At 36.1% G+C, this 23,626-nt stretch overlaps 1 protein-coding gene across 11 annotated transcripts in view; it reads left to right on the top strand.

Moving 5' to 3' along the window:
* Nucleotides 1-23,626, top strand: part of DMD (dystrophin) — a 799,860-nt gene that overhangs the window by 508,550 nt on the left and 267,684 nt on the right. For all 11 annotated transcript variants that reach the window (XM_017833948.1, XM_017833947.1, XM_017833942.1 and 8 more), the window contains one exon: nt 22,498-22,709. In XM_017833948.1, coding sequence (XP_017689437.1) covers nt 22,498-22,709 — 212 coding nt within the window. The remainder of the gene's footprint in view (nt 1-22,497; nt 22,710-23,626) is intronic.

The following is a 23,626-nucleotide window of genomic DNA, read 5'->3' on the forward strand; positions in this document are numbered from 1 at the left end:
AAAAATTAAATATATCTATATACACACTACCTCTTTCTTTTTATTCCATCAGGTAAATACATTTCATAATATCTCAAAATCACATTGTGTGTTTGGACTGCATTGTTGTCTGACTCACATATGGATATTATTTAGACCATATCTTATGTAAAATAACATTGTTAAACTGCTTTCTCTTCCTTTGCCATGAGAAGAAAACATACAACTGGGAGCGAGAGAAGCTGTGTTATAACTAATGTTTGAGAAGAAAAGGATAGTGCTTATTGCATAAGAATCTGTTCCTGTTTGACATGCAAATGAATGTTAGAATCACATACTCAGTTAAGTTCAGATGAAGTGTGTACATATACCTTAACTTCACAGCTACAACCAATGTAGCACTCTTATCGGTATTTTCTAGTATGTTTTAATTTTTAGTTATGAGACAAGTCTTTAGAAGATAAGAATTGTAGACTTACATGAAATGCAAGCATAATTCCTATATGCCCTCGTGTGAATTGTATGCATGACTAAATTTTGTTCTGTTGGAAAACTGCACTTCACTTTAAGTGAAATTGCCTTTTAAGACAGATTAAATGTTTCTTGCTCATAAAGCAAAAAAAGGAGAGCATCTATTGGACTGTAAATCATGAATGAGTATGTGGTAACACAGCTATATTACAGCTTGCATCTGTGGCTAGCAGTGTGGTGAATATATTTTACATGATACATGATTTCTTAGTTTTTGTCTATAAGAATTCCAAAAATTATCAATTAGTTTTGAATTTAAAGTAAAAAATTCAGTTTTACTGTGATTTAGCAATTATTTTTTTATGCTGAAACTGTCAATATCCTTGTCTAAAAAAGTGCAACTTATGATGCATTAGATACAGGTCATGTCCCTTTATGTTCTTTCAAGTACATCTTAAAGTATGATCGGGGCCATTTTTGATCCAGTCTTCTGAGGCAGCAAACTAGATTCATTAAGGTTTTTCATGTTTATTTAGTTTATATTTGTAAATTGTAGGTAATATTAAACGCTATTCAAGATGTATTTGTTACTTTTAAATTTTAAGGAGATCATGATATTTTTATGGGGGTGAAAAAGATGCTAATGGCACATAAGGTGTTTCTGAATATTTGCTACATATATTGTCATCTGAATATTTGCCACATATACTGTCATCTAAAGTATTTCTTTTAAAGGACAGTAATTTTTATATTTTTAATTGCATGACTTTTTTCCTCTATATATCAGAGAAGGTGGAGATTGCTCTGTTTGGTTTGAATTGGACCTTGCATGGAGGTCCTGCTGCAAGTCCTCTCTGAGTACCTCATCCACAGACCATTTCCCATTTCCTGAGATTTTCCCCTGCTCATGAATGCTAATAGATTACATGGTTATGTTTTAGCAGTCATTAGTACTCATTTAATCTATTCTATTTCATGACCTGAACACCAGCACTGTGCCATTGGTGCTCCTCTGCAGCAGCTGTGTACCACTCTCACAACCAGCCTTCTGTACTGACACACTCACAGAATATGCCAAGCTGGAAGGGCTCCACAGGAATCATCGAGTCCAACCCTTAGCCCTGCACAGGACCATTCCCAAAAGTCACCCCATGCGCCTGAGAGTATTGTCCAAACACTTCTTGAACTCCACCAGGCTTGGTGCTCTGACCATTTCCCTGGGGAGCCTGTTCCAGTGCACAACCACCCTCTGGGGGAAGAATCGTTTTCTAATATCCAACCTAAACCTCCCCTGACACAACTTCAGGCCATTCCCTCGGGTCCTGTCACTGGTTACCACAGCAAAGAGATCAGTGCCTGCCCCTCCTACCCACCTCAGAGGAAGTTGTACCTGCAATGAGGTCTCCCTTCAGTCTCCTCCAGGCTGAACAAACCAAGTGCTCTCAGCTGCTCCTCATACGGCTTCCCCTCCAGGCCCTTCACCATCTTTATTGCCCTCCTTTGGACACTCTCTAATAGCTTCATATCTTTCATCTATTATAGTGCCCAAAACTGCATCATCAGGTGCCAGATGCATCAGATCCCATCACAAAGGAAAGGGAATTCAGGCCTGCAATGCATTGGTCTGTCACGTAGGAGCTAATAGGCTTGACTATATCTAGTGCACTTCCTGGGTGGAAGCAGGGGATCTCACACTTTGAGAAATGAAAAGCTGAGAAGATGAGTTAATTTGTATGACTCGGTTGTTCATTGCCTTTTGTTATTAAAGTAATAGAAAAAATCCCTAACACAATCATCTGGCCAATATCACTGAAGAGATATATTATAAATATTAAATGAGACTCAGATACTCAACAGGAGTAGAGCTGGCAGCATTCTTCATTACAGGATGTGTTTGCGTGCCATCAAATGGAATTAAACTCTGAAGGTTATGGCTTTTGTGCTAACATTGCTAACTCTTAAGTCATTCTGCTTGCAGAAATATGAATATTATGTTTGTGAAAGTCTAACTTTAAAATATATTTAGAAAAATTATTTCCTTTTTGAAGTATTTTTTAAAAACAAACAAGGTAAACATTTTATACAAAATGAAGAAAAAGGCATTTGTTAGAAAGTCCCTATGAATTGCAAAAAAAATCTATAGTAATGAGGTTATTTTCAACAGAATTGTCATAGTATTGCATAGATTTAGTCTTTTCTTTAGTTAAAGATGAGCTCAAACAATCTAATTCTTTGCTTTGAACCTTCTTTCCCTACCCTTACTCCATTATCTGCATGAAACTGTTGGAGCTATACTACTTATAAAGACCTTGGCTCTATGAAGGCTCTATAAAGTAAATATTTTTTTATGTTTGCATAATGTTATACTTAAATCTTTGTGTATTCTATGTATTCAATTCATAGTTTGTTTACAACTTATACATTGGAGGATACACAAGAATAATAATTACATTTAGTCTTGTGGAAAAGCTGTGGGAAAAATCAAGATTCCTCTCTGCTCTTTTAATACAGAATCATTCTGTTCTAATAGAACCATATGCTGTACAATAACATTTTTCTCTGCATAACACATCACAGCTCCAAAACACTTTGCTTTACTACTAATGAAAATGTTGTTTCTTTAAAATGAATGGGTTTACAAGCTCTTATTTTCCATCAGTTTCTATGTATAAATACAGAAAGCTGGTAACAAGTCCATGTAGAAATATATTGAGAGATAATACAAACAAATTTACAGTCTTAGAATCAGAAATACCAAAGCAATTACAAAGACTGTCGTAGATTTTGATAGATCCTGGAAATGTAAGAAACTTTAAATAGCAGGCCTTCCTACTGCTGTGTTCACACATATGCAAGAGATAACAGTGCATAAACTTTCTGTGGTTTTACTTTGCTAGTAATTTACATCCCAATTTTGCTAATGTGTTTTCTGGCTGTGTAAGTGATAGAGGAGGTAGGGAAATTAATATTTATAGAACTGTATGAAGAAATAATCTCTTACTGACCAAAGAATCTCCCTTTCAAGATTATAAACCAAAGTAACACACATCTTTCTTCAGAAATTGTGTGAAATTTAGTGTCCTCTCAAAATACCACTTGAGAAGTTAATTAATTTCTATTACACTAAATACATAAATAATAGCAATAAATACAAGCATTTCAATATACAAGCATTTCGGTGAAGACTATTTTGATCAAGAATTACGCTTTGGGACCAAATGATTCCTTTTGAAATTTTCTTTAACAGTTTTAAAAACCAAGTCCACAAATACATGAATAATTTATAGAGGATGTCTTCAGAAGAGGTATTTTGATTTTGTGGTTTGTTTTTTTTATTTGTTTGTGTTTGGTTTTTTCTTGTTCATTTGTTGGGTTTTTTTTTAAGAAAACCTTTATGCTATAATTGGTTGTTAGCAGAGCTGCATTTGCGCTAATCTGGAAAGAGTCTGAGTGTCTCTGTGCCACTACATAAAATGCCTTTATTTAGTAGTTTGCTGTATTTGACAGTTTTATGGCAAAATCATCAACTTGACATCACTTTCACTACAAAACGTACAGAAACTCCGCAGTGAATTACAGCTGTACTGTTGTTCTTGACATCTTAATAAAATAGCCATTTCCGTCGTACTGCTATCCATGTGGTTTTCTCTTAGAACTGTTGAATACAAATGATGAGTTTACCAGTTGAAAAAATAAATTCAGACAATCTGGGATTTGTCATCTAGTAGTAAACTCCCTAGCTATCAAGACTGAAAAAAAAGTATAAGAACAAACTGCATTTGCATACAGTTTTCCAGTTATCTTATCGATATTTTTAAGCTGAATTATTGAATATATCCAAGTGTTCTATTCTCTAGATTCCACATACTTCTAGAACTTCTCAAGAACCTAAGTAATAGTTTTCCCATGTCATAAACATGTAAAGTTTACTAATCATTGCGATGTACTACTTTACATCTGACAACTTGTTTTTCCTATGCCATAGAAAGGAAGCAAGGGAGAAACTGTTGGTTTTTAACAAAATGTCAGTAACAAGATAAAACTATAGCTCTGAAAGGGATAGCATGGTTCTGAGAAGAGTATATAATTTGAAACCAGTTCCTTGGTGCACATTTGCTGCTATAGGATCTGTAAGAAAGTTATGGGCCATTTTAAGAAGGAGCAAGAAGCTATTTTGGAACACTGGGGAGAGTTACCCTTTAAGAATGGGCAATAACATGCCCCAGAAATGTCTGAATGATCGGGAAAATACAGTTATATTTGACTTCTCAGTCTATATATACTGGAAGCATATGGATCAGTGGACAAAGGGCAAGATCTCAGCTGCCTACTTCAAATGTCATAGTGCTCCAAAGAAGGCTGTGAGACTACAAGGTGACCACTCTTCAGTTCTGGTTATATTCTTGAGTAGGAGTGGCACAGATTTTTTGGTAATCCCAGAGGTGATAAGTGTATTAGGTGGTATCATTGCTGGTGGCTTGCTCAGATCTCTCAGATCTCAATCCTGCAAAGAAAGTTAGATAATTACGAAACTTGTTGTGTGGTAATTCAAGTGGAACTGGCTAGTTCTAGACTAGTTACTTCTAAATAAGTAAGAAGTTTCAGTTGCTAGAAATCAGTCTGTGTTTGAAGACAGGAAGCCTGGATTGCTGTTTTGTATAGAGGCATTTGACTGTGTCCAAATCATAAGTATTAGTAAAAGTTTGTCATCTATTCTCAAAAAAAAAAAACCTAAGAGAGCAGATTGGTTGACCAAATCTCTCATCAGGAAAAGTGAGTTCTTGGCTAACTCTGAACTTGTGAACAGTCCAAGTGAGTGCAAAGAGAAAATCCAGTGAGATTGTAAGGCTGTGTTGAAGGAAAGAGTGATATTAAATACTTTTTTAAAAAGCCTGTAAATAATTTCAGTGAGGTCCAGAAGATGCGGGGGGGGGTGGGGTGGTGGAGAGGGTGAAGCTACAGACCAGCCACCCAGAATAAGGACAGCATGATTTGGTAGGGGATGCCTCACATTTACAGGTTGTGCTTTGTTGTATGAGGTAGACATGGGTACACTAAATTAACTGGTTGAAAGACTTGGGATATACCATCAGCTGACAGAAGGAGAACGTACTTCCCTCTTTAGCTTAGGGAACAATTTCGTACAGCATTGTGGGAGAGCTGCTGTTTGAGTCTTCTTTGTGTCTTGTTTTAACCCACTGGTTATCATTTAAGGATTGAGTTAATAGAGGTGGTTAGTCAGAATACAGATAAAAACGTTTTTGTAATTTATAGTGTCAAGACAATTCAAGCCTATTTAATATTCTGCAATTCACCCTGTAGTTCTTACAAGATTTGGAGACTGAGGTGATAGAGGTGATTTGAGTAAAAGCACCAAAGCATACAAATCTTCAGCCCTCTGCCCCTCAACCTTCAACCTACCCAGTCACTAATTAGGTGAAAGTGGGTGTGACCCAGAACCACGAGCAGACATGAAATGAGGTCAGCAGGTAATTCCTTTCCCCAAGTAGAATTGTCTACTCCCCTGCTCTGGTAAGTGGTATTCATAATGTTGTTAGGGGCATCTTTTCCTTCTTCTAAGCTTGAGAGGAGTCATATTTTAACAGATTGGTTTTATGTAACTACCTGTCTTTGTTCCTAGAGTCTTTGTGAAAAATCTTCATACATATATTCATTTGAAGGAGCTTTCTCTTTTTGGTTTAACAAGACCAGTGTCTCAGTAGCTTCACAAAGAAACAAATTCACTTGGTAAAAGTTTTATAAGCAAAACTGCCACACTGGATGGGATGGCAGCTCTTACTCATTTACCATCTAGCCTCTGAAATGGTTAGCACCACATCGTTCTGAAGAATATTTAAGAATGAAACGTACTGAAGAATTAAGTATGCAAATGTGAAGTAAATTGAGAGTGCTTCTCAGGATTCAAAATCTTTCTTTCATATCTTAATTAGAGAAGTTAAAATATTTTTTTGAAACATTTAATTGACCAAAACTGCCAAGAACATTTAGTTCTTTAGGGAAGCAATCACCGAGTTATTTTAGATTTTTCAACATATTTAACAGTATCTAATGTGAGACTTCTTATTTACAGTGTTACAGCAAAAACTCTGGGTTTAATTACACTGGATTTCAAAATTGAATTCAGTCTCATTTTGGAAATGTTAGTTAACATTTATGTAAAATAATAAATGCTGGAGAGATTTGACTTACATCTTCTCTGAGGTAGAAGATGTTCCATTGACTTGTGCGATGGCCAGATGATTGGAAAGGAATATTTTTTTCTCTTTGAGACTGGAAAGGCTCCATTTGCAATGTTAAAACGAGTAGAGTAAATAATTTGACATTAGAAATACTTATATCACCTCTAAGCATACTTGTGGGCCATTTCCATTGCAAGTAAATATCCAAAATTATCAAGCTTCAAAAATGAAAGAGAAACAACTGCCCATTATTTCTAAATGTATTAACATTATGTGCTTCAAGAATTATTTTCAAAGTTAAAATTCTTTTTATAAGCAACTTAAACTCCCTATCTACTGATGAAATTCCATCACCGTGATTATAAAAGGTCTATTTGGCAATAAGTGAAGTTGCTGTCTAACCTTAAAATCTGTGAGACTATAATTATTCAAGATCCTGGAAAATTATGGTTTTATTTATTTTTTTTTAATATAGGCAGTTTCTATTTCTTGCTAAATGCTAGGACTGCTTAATATGTCATAAGTTTGGAAGTCTCAAAAGTATTGCATTATATAGTTTGGATGCATTCCCTTTTTTCTTTAAGGAAAGTATTAATGCTCCATTTTTAAAAAAAGCATCCCATTTACCCCCTAAAAAGCTACATTATCTCCCTAGTTTTCACTCTCTTTATGTAGAGTTTTAGTATTTTTAGTTTATAGCTTCAATTCATGATTTTATTTTAATTGGAGGTTTAAAATTTAAGTTCAGTCAGTCTATACAAGCATAAAAATTACTCGTATTTTATATTAAATCTTTTCACTGTTTACTAGGATTTACTTTTTACAAGAGTTCTCTCTGTGAATGTTGGCATTTCAATGCTGACATTCTTTGTTACTGGGCTTGATATTATCACATATCTGAATCTATCTTTTGTCAGAATACTTGTCAGTAACGGCTAAGAATGTCATTTGGATTTGGCATTTGGTTTTAAATTTGGGAAAGATGGCATAATTTAATGACTGGTCAGCACTTTTGGGAATCATGAGATTTTCAAACACGTTGTATCTGATAGAAGACCCCTGAAGTACAGAATCCAGGAACTGTGCTGTGCCACGTCTCCTGCCATCTGTGTGAAAAACATTGCATGAATTTTTCATCAACATACTTTTTGCATTTTCATGGTTATCCTTCTACGTATTTTATGGGGGATTTTAATAATTGGAAGATTTTTAATAATCTATGAAACCACTGAGTACCTAACCTCTTGTATTTACAACTGTGAAAACCATTTTGAAGATGCAGTGGGGGGTTATGAAAAGACATCAGAGCAACCACTGGGCTGAAAGCTGCCTCTGCCCTTGGCTGAGGGGTTTGCTTGTGAAGGCAGGACATGCTGTGAGTGTCCCCTTCCAAGGGTGTGCCTCCAGCCCTGTTCCCAACGCTGTCCTCTTCCACATTTCCTGCATTTTTTTTCTCCAAATGTGCCTCTTTTTTCTTCTTTGTGTATCCTCACCAACCTCTCACTCTTTGCTGTTTTGGTCAGTGTTTCAAGGTAGTACTGTGTTAGAAATAGTAGCTTGCACAGAATATTGTAAATTTAAATAGAAGCAGACATACAAACTTTAAAAATATCCATTTTATTTCATTTTATTCCACAAATGATACAAACAGAAGAACTATGCTAGCTGGGTTTGAACAAATTAGTCAAAATGAAAATAAATGGAAATAAAAAAGGAGCTGTTCAGAAACAAAGTTTTCAGAATGGGTTCAAATTATTTGTCCACTGACAGTTTGGTGGGCAACATTTAATGTCCACAGTTATTTTAAAAACTGTGTCAGAACAGTATATATTCAGTTATACCAGACCATAATTTTCTGTAGTAATTACAGAGCAAACAGGAAACAAAGGTCCTGCTCTGCAGAGATTACAAGCTGAATTTAGATGCCACAAAATCAGCCATATCAGGAAAGTGCAGATTTTGGTGTACATTGTGTCCCATCTCTTTTCCTAAAATGGATGCAATACACAAAGAACAGATATTGGAACCTGCAGTTATTCTCAGACAATCTAGTTAAGCATCCTGGAGTATGTTTGGCCTACGGATTTTACTTTGGCTATCCTCGATATAAATTTGTTGTGCTTTTAGTTTTGCTTGAGTCAGGAATAAACCAATAATAAAAAGAATGTTTTACATAGCCCCAAAGCTCCTTTGCAAGTCCAACCTGAGTAAATACTGGCTTAGTCTGTGTGAGAGAGGTCCTAAGACTTTGGTGAGTGGTTTCATTTTGTTGTGTATATCAAACCATCACTGTGGTGACTTTTGAAATACTGTAGATAATTCAAAGAATTTAATGTTATCATTGTTTTCAGCACCAAAATGGTGACTCTGAGGCTTTTCTGTCTGTGTTTAGTGGATAAAAATCTTTCAGCCTTTATCACAGTAAAAAGGAAGGGAAGGAGAAAAAGTATAAAAGTTATGGAGATTTCATTTTTCTTATCAGCAGGCCTATTGAGTGACAGGTGAGAGAATGATTTGTCAGAGGACAATCCCAGCCAAGTATCAGCAAATGAAGGTTGATGTTGAGTAGTCTGATATGTGGTGAGAAAGTGGTGGCATCTGGGCTTGGTAAAACTTAGAGCTTAAAACAGAATATTTCAGGGGAAAAAAAATGTATTTTTTTATATTTTAATTGGATGGGAACTTGTGTACTGTAGAGCAAACGCCTATGCTATGGAAATTTCTGCTGGAAGTGTCAGACTGTGTTTATGTCTGCTTTATCGTCTCAAGTGTAGAAATGAGTGGAGTATTTCAGATGAAGAGATGTAATAATTTTGCAGAATATTCATTACATTTCCAGTATTATTAGTCTCTCTGAATTTCTGTACTTTTGAAACTTGGCACCTCACTGCACCATAATATTAGAATGGCAACAGTAATGCTTTAATCTGTTCATTGGATACCTTTTCTTTGCTCCATTTCATGGGTTTTCCTGAAAAAGTAATAAAATACAGAATAGAACGTATTTCAGTTGGAAAGGACCTAAAGTGACCATCTAGTCTGTCTGCCTGACCCCTTCAGGGCTGATCAAATGTTAAAGCATGTTGTTACAGGTGTTGTCCAAATGTCTCTTAAATGCTGACAGACATGGGGCATCAAGCACCTCTTCAGAAAGCCTGTTCCACTATCTGACCACCCTCTCAGTAAAGAAATGCTTCCTAATATTCAGTTCAAACTCATGCAGGGCATTAGGTTCAAAGTTTGCCCAGTTTAAGCCATATCAGAATAGTGACTTTGAAGTCTGTCAATTAAGTCAATTAAGTTCAGTCCATGTGATATCTCATCAATGTTTTGATCCATATTGGAGCACCATAGAGAACATGAACAAACAAGCACTGACATCTGATAAAAAGGAAACAAAACACCCCAAAACAAACCCAACATCTCCTCAAACAAGCAAAACCCCAACAGTAACAGGCAAGTCTTTCCTTTTCCCAGTATTGTTGCAATTGACATATTATATAGTTTTTCCTTTTATTAGCTAAAACATTGCACTGAAATGACAGATGTGATATGTTGTTGTTTGGGTTTTTTAATTATTATTTATGTATCTATTTAGTTATTAAGAAACAAATATATGTGTATGGCATGCCAGGCTCCATAGGTTGGCATCCAGTTCGTGTGACCTTGAGAACTAGTCCTTTAAATTAAGAATGGGGGAAAAAAGTTTACGTTTTTTTTCTGACATACTCCTGTTCTTGCAGAGCTGTTCTCCTTTAAAGTGCTAAGTACCACTATTTTTATGATAGGACTCTCATTTTCTAATCAGCAATTCATTTAAAAAAATGGAGCAGTATAACTACACAGAGAATGCTCAAAATGTTTAAATGTATTGGAATTTTCAGAGGAAACATTTCTTTTCTTCTGCAGTGTATATTACTTCCTTAGTTGACTCTCTTGGATATTTACTTTGAAGTGCATAAGGTCATTGTAAGTGTGAAAATTAACTACTTCTTTGCTTTTTGTTTTAACAAAGTTTAATTTAAGGATTTCAAGTGTTGGGTAGCTAAAATTGTCTTTCTCTGTGTGAAAAAGTGTGGATTAATCAGTATCAGACTGATAGCATCTTGTAGAGTATATAAAAAATATGTGCAAGTGTTAGAGGGAAGACAGAATGGGGTGTAAGACCTGTGGAAATGTCAATCTGATGTAGAAGCAACAGCCACAAGGAATTAACTCACCTTTGGAAATCTTTCAACATTAATGTAATTTAGCTAAAAGACTGTAATTATAAATAATAATAAAAAATGGTTCTTTTTGTCTTGGCCAAAAATAGAGTTTTTAGTTTACAGTCTCATGATATCTTTTCTCCTCTCAGGAAGATTCTTGTAAGAGAATTATTTTATCCAAATCAGCAGTAAAGTGCATAATCTATTGTGTAAATGTGACTTTCTTTTGAGCCTATAAGCTTCTGTCTGTGCTGGAATTTATATTCAGCTGTCTCTGAAAATATATCATGGAGGAAGGCCTATAATGGTATGTCACTGCATTATTAAGTTCTGCATCCACCTTTGGGGTCCCCAGTACAAGACAGATTGTTAAAGACCTGTTAAAGCAGGTGCAGAGGAGGCCATGAGGGCTGGAGCATCTCTCCTAGAAATACAGGCTGAGAGAGTTGGGGTTGTTCAGCCTGGAGAAAAGAAGGCTCCAGTGACACTTCATTGCCACCTTTCAGTATTAAAGGGAATCTTACAGGAAGGCTGGAGAGGGACTTTTTATGAAGGCAGGTAGTGATAGAACATGGGGAATGGCTTTACACTGATAGAGGGCAGGGATAGATTGGATATTAGGAGGAAATTCTTTATTGTGAGGGTGGTGAGGCACTGGAACAGGTTGCCCAGAAAATCTGTGGATGCCCCATCCCTGCAAGTGTTCAAGGCCAGACGGGATGGAACTTTGAGCAATCTGGTCTAGAGGAAGCTTTCCTGCCTGTGACAGGGGGGTTGGAACTAGGTGGTCTTTAAAGGGCTCTTCCAAATGAAATCATTTTATGATTCCATGATTATAAAACTGGTAAATTGAAATAAATGTATACAGTTGTCTATTTCTGTTGTGAAATAACAAAAAATATTGCATTAGTTCAGATGTACTGTTAACTCAGTATAAAATGCCTGAAATGTATGCTTACAGTTGAATATAGAAATCCTTTTTAAAAAAGCACTTTTATTTCTTTGTTTTTAAATCAATTCTTGCTCATTTGGAAGTTTTCTTTGCTTTCAACGACAAAAATAAAAGTCAAAGCTGGAGTGGTTTTTGATTTGGCCCATTGTTTTTTTGATTTTTTTCCTGATGCATGCACCGCTTTTTTGGTTGATCCACTGAGCTAAACTCAGCATTATTGCCAGCTTTCTGTGCCTGTTGCATGGTAATGTAGGCCCAGAGTCTCCCAGCTGATCTCCAGTGAGACGCACGTGCTGTGGAGGTGCAGCAGTCGAGTCACTGTGCAGATTTGGCACTGTCACAAGAGGCACAGAAAAAGATCCACCATAGTCTGTGCTTGTAATTCTCAGTCAAGGAATACCGTAGAGAGCAATTGTAGCTCATCAGAGTTAAGAGCAACAAATAAGAGGTGCTTTGTGACCATTGCACAGAGTCCGCCAGTTCACCCTTGCTGATGCAGCTTAATGAGTTAAGTATAACAGTGGTAAGGATTTGGACCTTGAGAGTTACAGAAAATAAATTTAGCTTTTAGATGATGGTATTCTGACAGATCATATAATATTTAATATCAGATAACAGAAGGAGGAGATTGCTGTTTATCTACTGTAAAAAGAACCAAAGCTTTATGGCTTTTGTGGGGAGTGGAGGTTATCCTGAGGAAGTTATTTTGTTTCTCGAGGAAGAAAAGAGTAATATAAACAGTCTGCAAAACTTTGCTTCACTAACTTGGAACCTGATAGCTGAATTCCTAAGTCTATTTTTATTTTCTAGCTGTTTTGGTACTCTTAAGATCACCCAATGTCTTGCTCCTACAGTCAGAGCTGAATTTATTAAATCAGAACCAAAGCAGATCAGTGCACAGAATACCAAATGCAGATACATTTGAAAAGCAAGTCTCAGCCCAAACTCAGTAGGAGTTAGTAGGCTGATGACGTTAAAAATATGCAGTGTAAACATGAATGTATGATAGCAACACAAAGTTATGTGCTACTAAGAATTCTGAAGTTCATTGCCTATATGCTTCATTAGGTAGGTAATGAATTTCACACATATCAGGACTTAAACTATGAGACTTACCATTATGTTTTTGCATCAGTAAGTATGTAAGTCTAGGAAAGCATTAGTATATTAAAGCTGATCTATTTAATAATGCTAAGAACATTCTTGATTATGTTCAGAGAAAGTCGAATACAATTTCACTAACTTAACATCCCGTTTTTAAATACAGGCACAGACAAGTAGTTTCTTCTGAAAAAAAAAATTCTTAAGTATTTTGTAGATAGGTTGATTACTACAAAATCTATCATCCATGACCAGAAATTAGATATATAATTATGAATTATTTTCCTTTTAATAGTTTAAGTAACCAAAATCCTAGGAAAAAAATATTAACAGACATTTGGACAAAGATAAATACAAAAATACCTACTTACTTCTAATTAATCCTTACAATGCTAAGAAAATACAATGCTAAGAAAACTTTTATTAAGTTGTTTGAAAACTTTTCCATAATTTTTTAACTGAAACAATTGGATTACCTACATATTCACTCATCTAGTTAATCAGATTAGTCTTAATCCTGTGGCTTCAGTTTGGGTACTTTGTATCAAGTCTAAATATCATGCAGTACATATTTTCTACATACAAAAAAGGAAATTGGATCAGTCAAACATTTTGAAAGATGATTAAATTATTCCAGCAAGGAAACCCTCTGTTTTTTCAATTAGTATGATTTTACTGTGAAGTTATGTTTTTATATCCTGCAAATGTGAGAGTCTGTGCAGAAAAAAATTGTTAACTTCTAGTGGCATGTCCATATGCCTCCTGCTCCTGGAGTCATGGAAGAGTCACTACTGATATGCTGTTCTGCCAACAATCTAGGCCTTGCCTTGACAAAAGACTAAACATTTCTATTGGATTTGGGGCTATGAGTGATATAGAGAGCATAGAATGGGGTAAGAGGGTTAAGGAATGTATAAATAAGGGTGCTAGAGAAAGGGAAAGGAACAAGGGACAAAGGGAGGGGGGGAGGTTGCTGCTTTTAAAACCTACTTATAAAACTTACAAGTCTTACAAATATTAGAAAAATAAAAAAACATTAGGGGCTTAAGGCATCAGTAGGTTTCTAGCAAAACTACACTTAGGTTTGTTACCTATTTCATACTAAATCCTAAAGAATCTTACTTCTCTTTAGTGTGTTTATTTCTCACATCAGAATTTCACAGATTGTGTAACATTTTAAAGTGCAAAGTAAATGCTCTTCCACCTTTCTCATTAGTGAAAAAAATAAACAGGAAAACTTTGTTTGAGAGGTGATAAGTGTTATATACATAAATACTTCTTTAAAAACTTGACAAACTGGTGAAGGCCTTCTGAAGGACCTGTTTTTCAAATAATAAGCTCTTGCATGCCCTTCTCAGTGCTCAGTCACGGAAGTTGCTTTTTGCTTGGTGTAAGAAACTGATTTCTTTAGATGTGCTACCAGCTTAGTCTGGTCTCTAACTCCCACTCTCTCTAGCAAGGTAAAAAGCATGCTTAAGAGTGTTGAAGAATTACTCACTCGGTGCTTAGCGGAAACCACTTGACAGTTTTCAGTTCAATCTGTTTGATCTGACACTTCTAAAGGAACAGAGTGACCTTCATTAGTGTGATCATATGGAAATGATTTTTAGATAAAAGAAAATAAGCTCTATCCTAGTGAAACAAAACAAAAGTACATTAGACTTGCAGTAGTTGGAAATAATTACCCCCCAAAAGTATCAAACTACAAAATGAGATTATTGACTGCCCCTGTTTAAAGAAAAAACAGACACATTTAAATCTGTTGAAATCTCTTATTGCCTGTCTTTCTTAGCCTCTAAGAAACCAAGAAAGGTGAGATTCTTCCCCTTGGGGCTCTCATGCGTTTTCATTGCTCTTCATCTCCCCAAAAAGACAACTAATGGCTGGTTTCCCTTGTAATACCTTTTTTCTGTTCTTAAAAACTGTAATATTGCACAATAGTATAGAAGATTGCAGTTCCCTCTTCTTCCCAGGAATTATTAATTCTGTTTATATTCAGCTTAGTTTGTGTACATACTTTCTGTTTTGCCTGATTTTTTGTAAGGCATAGGCTTCAAAAAAGAATCTGTCATTTGGCATTATGAAACATATGGGATAAGGAATAATTTATAATATATTAATGGTGCATAAAAGCTACATCTGACATCTTACTGGCATGAATGGCAGACTTCACATTAGGCTAGATATTCTGTGTTGCCACCCCACCATTAATTTGGGGTGCAATGTCTAAATCCTCTCATCACTTTACTAAGGGACCATCTAAGGGACGTATGAAACGGCTTAGATGACACATTATTAGTGATTTTCCATATATATACATTAAAGAGTTACCATAACTTTCTAAGGTCATTATTTAAGAAGTATGACTTTTATAAGCCACTGAAAAAGGTTAAGAGAAATACTGCTTTACAAGGAAAGATAAAGGACTGCTGAAACATAAATTACTACCCGAGTAGGCTGGCTCCAACTGTTCTCTACTGTATAGTGTCCCATCCAGCTCCATAATGATTGCCTACAGGCAGCAACTTAGTGGATGTTATAACTGTTCCTGCAACTCCTTAAGTACTTCAGCAATTAAAAAAGAAATGTTTCAAACTTATCGTCTCTTGACTCTGCATCTACTATCCAAATGTTCTCCCTAGGCCAGTCTCTCACAGATGTACAGATTGTTCATAAGAACAGAGACAGCATCCTTTTGTCAAGGGATGTTTTATGATAGGCTTTATCAAAGTGATTACTCTTTGAAGAATAAGACTCAAGTCAGACACCTCCTGTTGTGGAAGGCAGCAGAAAAGAAAGTAGAGCACTTTCAAAAAAAAAAATAATTGACAAATGGAGAACTTTAACTGAAACCTTTGCCAGTTTAAAAAAATACAATAATAAAAAGCAAGGTAACCACAAGATAAGATAAAGTTTAAGTGGTATTTTGGCTGTGATTCCACTTATGTGGTTTACAGAAGACTGAGCCAAAATTAAAAAGCATCAGAAAGTCTTTCATGCAGTGCTTGGTTGATGTGATTCCTGAACAGTCTTGTAGCCCTATAATAGCGTCACTTTTTCTTCTTAATTTTTTTATCCCTAATATGTGGAAAGCTATACTAAATAGTGGTAGAAAGGAAAAAGTGTAAAAAAGGTGCAGTAACGTATAATGTCTTTGTTTATATCCATATTTTCTAGTTTCTCCATTATGCCTCTCAGAAAACCTGCTGACTGTTTAGTAAGACACACTTAAAATTTTGCGAACTGGAAAAAACTAGTGTTCTGTACAGCCACAAAAGTTTAGCTAAACTAAATTTTATATGGATAAATGTGTAGATTAGTGAAAAGCATATGAGGTAAGATGCAATACATAACAATTAACTTTCCAGAACATTCAAAGGAAAGTATGTTATGGGGCTGCAACTGCAAAAGAAATTAATCCAACCTGAAAATCAGTGCATCAGCAGCTCTGGTAACATGAATTATTACTTTCTATAAGTCTGCTCTTCTGCAGCAGGACAGATAGTATTAGTCCTTTTCATCTTCAAATCTATGAAACTACAGTGAAATTATTACTTTTATAGGAAAATGTCAATATATTGACATTTGCTTTTGAAAAGCATTCTCCCACAAAGCAAAATGAGTGCAGTTTAGGTAATTTGTTGGACAAGGAAAGTAGAGGCTTTCTGCCTCAAAATTCTTTTGCTATTCACTTACTTGTTCACTTTTTTGGAGTCTGTACTAGATTCAATAGACTTACTGAAATGGCATGATATGAATCCTTTTTTCATCTTTGCATAGGCTAAGTATAACTTCTAGTAACATGAATGTTATTCCTTCTGTGACTGAAAGCTTCTTCTCAGACTTCTTTTCTGTTGTTTCCACTGTGGTTATATTATAAACAGCAGAAAGTAAACTCTCTCAGTGAAGTTATATTTGTCTTGTCAATGATATGAACACTTAACAAAGAAAAAGAGATTAATCTTTGTTTGTTTCTCTATTATACCTGAAGTATGAAAAACCCTATAAAATTGTTAATAAACAAAACTGAATTTTAAGGCAGCAGTCTCCTTCACTAAGAGTGTTCTTCCCTCAATATACTAAATTAATGATAACCGGATTGAAGAATAGACATCTTGTGTTTGATTGCTTTAGATGCTGTTTTCTGCTTTATTGTTGCTTCTAATAATTTACCAACTCAGTGGTCAGTTCAGCAGAATTTCTTTTGACCGCCTTATTATATAATCACTATTTAACAGCTGGGAAATAGTAGAGATAGGAAACAAAAGAAACCTTGAAATTACATACTGGCAGAATCTCATCATGCCCTAAATTACTCATTTGAGAGAGTTCAGTGTTGAACTGGGACTGGTTGGATCCATACTGGGATACTTACCAGTAAGGAAGTGCAAAACTTTTGTAAGTAAAGTACAATGAAGAACTCTGCCTGAAGCACTGTGATTTGGAAATGGATGAGGTTTGGTCTTCACTTCAGGAACTAACCTGTAGTAGCCAGGTGGGCGTCGGTCTCTTCTCCCAGGCAACCAGCAGTAGGACAAGAGGGCATGATCTTAAGCTGTGCCAGGGGAAGTTTAGGTTGGATATTAGGAAAAAATTTTTCACAGAGCGAGTAATCAGGCACTGGATTGGGCTGCCCAGGGAAGTGGTGGATTCACTGTCCCTGGAGGTTTTTAAGAGGAGACTGGATGTGGCACTTAGTGCCATGGTCTGGTAACCACGGCGGTGTCGGATCAAGGGTTGGACTTGATGATCTCGGAGGTATTTTCCAGCCTGGTTGATTCTATGATTCTATGATATATTTTGTGTTGCTGACACTCAGTTTAGATTTGTTAATTGTCAAATATTTTTGTGGTTTTATGTTTATATAAAACTAGTTAATGACCACATGGATTGATACATTATTTCTTTTCATGAAGTCTGTAAAGGAAATGTTATCCCGCTTTTTCCAGCTTGCCCCTTCATAGATTGATTGGTAAATAATTTCTGTACTGAATAATTAAGAATCCTCTAGAGATAATTTGAAATAATGATTCTTACTATAAAGATATTGTGCTGTTGCCAAATTTAAGGCGAGGGAAGAAAGGAAGAAAAATAGATACAAAAAGGACACGCCACACTAAAAATTAAGACACTAGCCTTTGAAATGTAGAAGGCACAGGACTTAGCTGTAATGAACAGTGTAAGCTACGGTGTTTCAGAAACTACCGAACTAGGGGGAAAAAGGCTTTTGTCATCATTACTAATTATTTAAAATTCCTATGCTTCAGTGATATTAACATTACACATGGAGCCACGTTTGTTCTGTCTATCTAGGTGTTTCCAATGTCTTGTCATCACAGTATGTAGGTGCAATGATACATAAAAGGTAAAGATCAAAGTCTGATCTCAGTAATATGCTTTTACAATGGAGAGTGCAGTAAGGACCATTACATTGCTTCTTCCTGGAAAAAATTACTTTTTAAAAACATATTAAATGTTCTTACTTAACTTTCAGGGTATTTTGTCATCCTTGCAATACCTTTTTGTCTGCTTTCGTTTTATCCTTTTTTTTTTTAACTTAGTGAGGGCCTTTATTTATTGAGGGCCTTAAATTCAAGGTAGGCAATAGCAATAACATTTTTTTTTAGTTCTCCTTAACTTGGGTAAATCCATTTCTTGAACAATTCCTTCACCTGTCATAGATTCTTCTATTTTTCTGGGTTTAGAACTCCTTTTCTTATTTCTAAGATTGTCTTCCTCATTCCAGGTAAAGATTATCAAACTTCAGAAGAAATTAATTTTCCTTATGTTGAATCCCTGTCATGGTTTAACCAAAGCCAGCACCTGCACCCCATGCTGCTGCCCACTCCCTCCCCCACCAATGATATCAGAGGGAGAATCAGAAGACCAAAAGCTAAAAAACTTGCAGGTTTAGATAAAGACAGTTTAGTTGGAAAAGCAAAAGCCACACACACAAGCAAAGCAAAACAAGGAGTTCACTTCTTCCCACGGGCAGGCAGGTGTTCAACCACCTCCAGGAGAGAACGGCCCCATCACATGCAACAGTTACCTGGGAAGACAAACACCATCACTCCAAACATCCACCCTTCCTCCTTCTTCCCCCAGCACTTTATATACTGAGCATGATGTCTTATGATCTGGAATATCCCTTCAGTCAGTTGGAGTCACCTGTTCCAGCAGTTCTCTTCCCAACCTCCCATGCACCCCAGTCTCCTCACCCGCATGGCAGCACAAAGAGCAGAAGAAGCCTTGTCTCTGTAAGCCCTGCTCAGCAATAACAAAAATACCTCTAGATTATCAACTCTGTGTTCGGCACAAATCCAAAACACAGTCCCATACCAAGCCACTGTGAAGAAAATTAGGTCTAACCCAACCAAAGCCAGCACAATCCCATGTGTACATTGTAGCCTTCAGGATTTTATAAAGTCCTGACAGCAGAAGTAGCCCTTCTAAGGCTATGTTCAGAGTGTTAGTCTGAAAGAACTTTGTATTGAGATTCCTCACTGCTATCTTATAAAACACTCTTAAATACATTGATAAACCTCTTCCTGTTAGTACCCAGTCAGAGAAAGCCTTTTGTATGTTCCAGTGCCCTTGCGCAAAAATCCTGTGGTGTTCAGAATACTTTAAAAATTGTCTTCTACTGTCCAGCATTATTTAATAGCAATTCTCTGACCCTTCTCTTCTGCAGTCATTAGATGCAGGTGAGGGATTCATGAGTTGCTGTGAACAGTTCTAACACAATATACGCTCAAACTGGATTTTCCGAACTTTTGTGTTTGGCATGAAACTATGAGTGGTATTCACCTTTCCTTATGTGGGAAGCATCCCACTGAAAAGGGAACATGAACAAAATACATCCTTAAGAGACACTGATTTACACTGTAGTTTTCATTTTGGAAGCAAACCTCATATTTTAAGCAACATATAGAGGCCTTGGTTGTTTTTTTTTTTAATTCAAAAACAGATCAGTAGTCCACGTTCAAATGGGAGCATCGTTTAGAAATTGCAAATGTATATAATGAAGAGATTTTTATGTTACATTAAACTAAATTATAATGTCATCATTATAAATTATTTCTACATATTTTGTCTGAAATACTACTGCACTCTTTGGTATATTGTAGCTTAGAAAGGCCAGATTAAGTATGTAGATATCATGGTGTGATAGCCACAAGTGAAGTACTTTGCTAAGTGGGTTTGGTCACTCACTGGTTCAAGAAAACATTTTAAATTTGGGGGAGGGTTGTTTGTTTGTTTTTGTTGGTTTTGTTTTGGTTTTGGTTTTTTGTTTTTTAGATTACCTACTAACTTCCTGAACTCTTCATTCCAGTCTGTAATATAAAGCAAATGTATTATGCATGTTATTTTTTTGAGGGAAATCAGCCAAGTATTTTCCCAAAGAAATGTTTATCACAGATTTAGAGCTTGTGTATTCATAGGCACTTGTGTAAATGGGCTCCCAAGATGTCCTGAATATGGTTTTCAATATGCAGCTGTGTTCTCCTCTTGAGTGGAAGAACTGGTCATCATGGAATCCCATGACTGTGGTATCTAATAAAAAATTCAGTCTCGTTGCAAAAAGCACAATCCCTTGAGGAGAGCTGCTAATATGTCTTTCTTAGACATAAACCTCATGAGACATTATGGAACCATTATGTCTACAAATATTTTGATTTTTGGTGATAGGAAATATCAGCATTTGTTATTAAAAGCAGCTATTATGAAAAATTAATATAATTGTAGACCCAGTTTTCTTTTGAAGCAGTTCTGTAACAGAGTTTTCATTCATTCCTCTCTCTCTGCCCCCCCCAAAAAAAAAGCCACCAAACCCCCACCACACCAACAAAGAAACTTACAATGAAACAAAAATAGGTGGCATTTTTGTAGGGTTTTTTTGTGGGCAGCTGGCATAAACACGCTGTTATGCTTCTGTCAGCAATGTACCAAAATATTGAGTTTGCCAGGAATCAAAAGATAATGCTGAATGACTCTGAGTCTAAGGGGGAAGGTGCTCAGTAGTGATTTGCAAGAAATACATGGCAGCTGTTTCCATATGCCAGTGTCACTGTGGAAAGTGTTTGGGCAGTCTTTGTTCCCTAAACCTCCAGCACAATCCTTGAGCCACACTCTCTAGTCATATCAGGGAGATTTTGCTCAAGAGTTCTCTTCTGTTATTCACCCTTCCTGTAGACCACAACCTCTTTGTTGTTTCAATTATATCCTAAAGTTTTCATCAGAAACCCTCGCCCAGAGAGGGCACAGAAATGACTTGTTGTGTGACAGGAGTATATGGCTTCCTAAAATGAGGGGTTAGATTTGCTTCAGATTAAGTATTTGGGCCTTAGGCTATTCTTGCTGTGCTCTGACTGTGCTTTATGTTTTCCAGCTCTGTTTCTTCAGTTCCTTTTGCTTTTCCTTTGACTTAAACATGCTGCTATGTGTGCTTACTCACAGTTTTTCTCCCTAGGCTTGAGCAGGGGATGCTGAAAGGTTTTCTTCTCTCTCTCTAAACCTCAGCTGAGTCCATGGAAAGATCTTTATCCCTTCTTCTGGAAGAAGGAAGAGCACTGATAGGTAGAAGCCTCTTTTCCCTGCTGAAGCATTTCTCATTCAGATCTTTAGACTGCACCATTCTGGAATCAGCCTTCCAGTGAGAGATGCAGTATTGGAACAACCACTCAATGATAATTTCAATTGCCTTCTGAGTACTCTAGAAATCACTGTTCCCCTCCCTAGAAGGCCTGTGAATTTTCAATATAGTGAGGCAGGTTTCAAAAAAATATCGAAAATGTAGTTTGTGCTGACTAACCTCAGGGAATTAAATATATATATAAAAAATGCCTATTTCTTCATGCAGTGCACAGATTTTATTGTTTCTGGAGTTTTGTGGTTTTGTTTATATTTTGTTAAACTTCAACTGCTTGGAAAACTAGGTCTCTTGGTGTTTTTTGTGCTACTATGGATGAGGCTGATGCTGGATACTAGCCAACGCTTATTATCAGTGATTTTAGTGATTCTTAAGTTTTCACAAGTCACATTTCTTTCAAATAGAGGATAAAGCTAATTGTTATTTTATAATTACATGAACATGCGAGAAATTTTTTTAGCCTTTGCATTTTGTTAACATTTGCCTTAATGAAATAAGAAAGTATAGCCATTAATTGTATCTTAAAGTAAATCTTTAACTAATATTACTGATGTCCCTAAAGGACTCGTTCTTCAGAAAATCTTAAACCTTGTGTTAGTCTGGTAAGAATAAAGGATTGTTGCTGATACTTTTTCTTAAATATGATCCTGTTTCGTAATGCTTTTTGCGGCATAAACCTGTCACTTCTGGCTGCACATGCATTGAAACACATGCTGTGTACCATAGTGTCATACTGTGTGACCCAGAACAGTTTATCTGTTCTTTTTGGTTAAGCTAAACTTAGATGCAATTGCAGCTTAAAAGTACAGGAGCTCTCCAATATGGTGAGTTATGGAAAGAATTGAATGTTATTTTTAACTCCCTTTAGGGGAAAAAAAGAAAAAAAAAAAGCTTTTAAGTGATTCAGCTTTTGTTTTTTATTTTGTGTTTCACCAGTTGAAAAGATACAGAGCCAGTGGGATGAAGTGCATGGATACCTTCAAGACCGGAGACAGCAGCTTCATGAGATGTTAAAGGATTCAACACAGTGGCTAGAAGCTAAGGAAGAAGCTGAGCAGGTTCTTGAACAAGCGAAAACTAAGCTTGAGTCGTGGAAAGAAATTTCCTACACCGTGGAAGCTCTGAAAAAGCAGAACACTGAGCTTAAGGTCACTACTGACTATTAAAATATTTCCATTTGAGTTAATTAGATCATTAAAGAAAATGTCCTCTAACTGTTGTCCTCTAACCATGGACAGTGCACATTGAGAAAAATCTTCCACAAGAAATTAGAAAGAAATTAATTTACAAAGTCTAAAATATGTGTCACATAATCCTTGAACATGAAATTGGTCTTATCAGTCATAACAAATAGCTGGCTAATCTTTCAGAACGAATACCTACCTCTTCAACACGAGTATTTCTTGTCTCGTCTGTTCAACAGCCCCAGCTGCACTGGTGCTGCAGACTGGGAAATCCTGTAGTATTGGTATGGCTGTCTGCACTCTTAATGGAGCTGTAAAGGTTGTCTGGAAGTAGTTCAGAAAAAGGGGGAAAAAAACCCCAACTGTAACAAACTATACGGAGATATTTGAAAATCAAGCATTTTATATTTGCCACAGGATAATCTCCCTGGGCTCAGCCTTGGCAGGGTTATTAACTGAAAAAAACCTGAATTGGCTGCTCTTGTGATTTTAGCACACATGTTGCCACATTCTAGGTGCTAAAACATGTGCCTCAGTTAACTTATATAGCTGAGCTATACCTCAAGTAGCAATGCAAATATTCTCTTTTGCATAAGTTTTTAAGTTTCTTGTACTGGAAACAGTCATACTTTGGTGACATTCTCCATGAATAAATTTTGAGAACAGCTGTTTAAGATTAATATCTCATTTTCTAGTTGGGGAAAACCAAGATTGAAACCAACCAATCGATCAGCCTTTAAAGCGAGTCCCAGCTTCATGGGAGAATAGTTACACAACTATTTTCTGATATGTTCTCCTCTCCTGCACATCAGATTTTTGTGGGTTTTCCCTAACTCTTGCTACTGAACTACTTGGTTAAAGCTTGTGGACTTAAAACAGTT

The sequence above is a fragment of the Lepidothrix coronata genome, unplaced genomic scaffold (assembly GCF_001604755.1).
Source record: "Lepidothrix coronata isolate B3197 unplaced genomic scaffold, Lepidothrix_coronata-1.0 Scaffold225, whole genome shotgun sequence".
NCBI classification, from domain to species: Eukaryota; Metazoa; Chordata; class Aves; order Passeriformes; family Pipridae; genus Lepidothrix; species Lepidothrix coronata.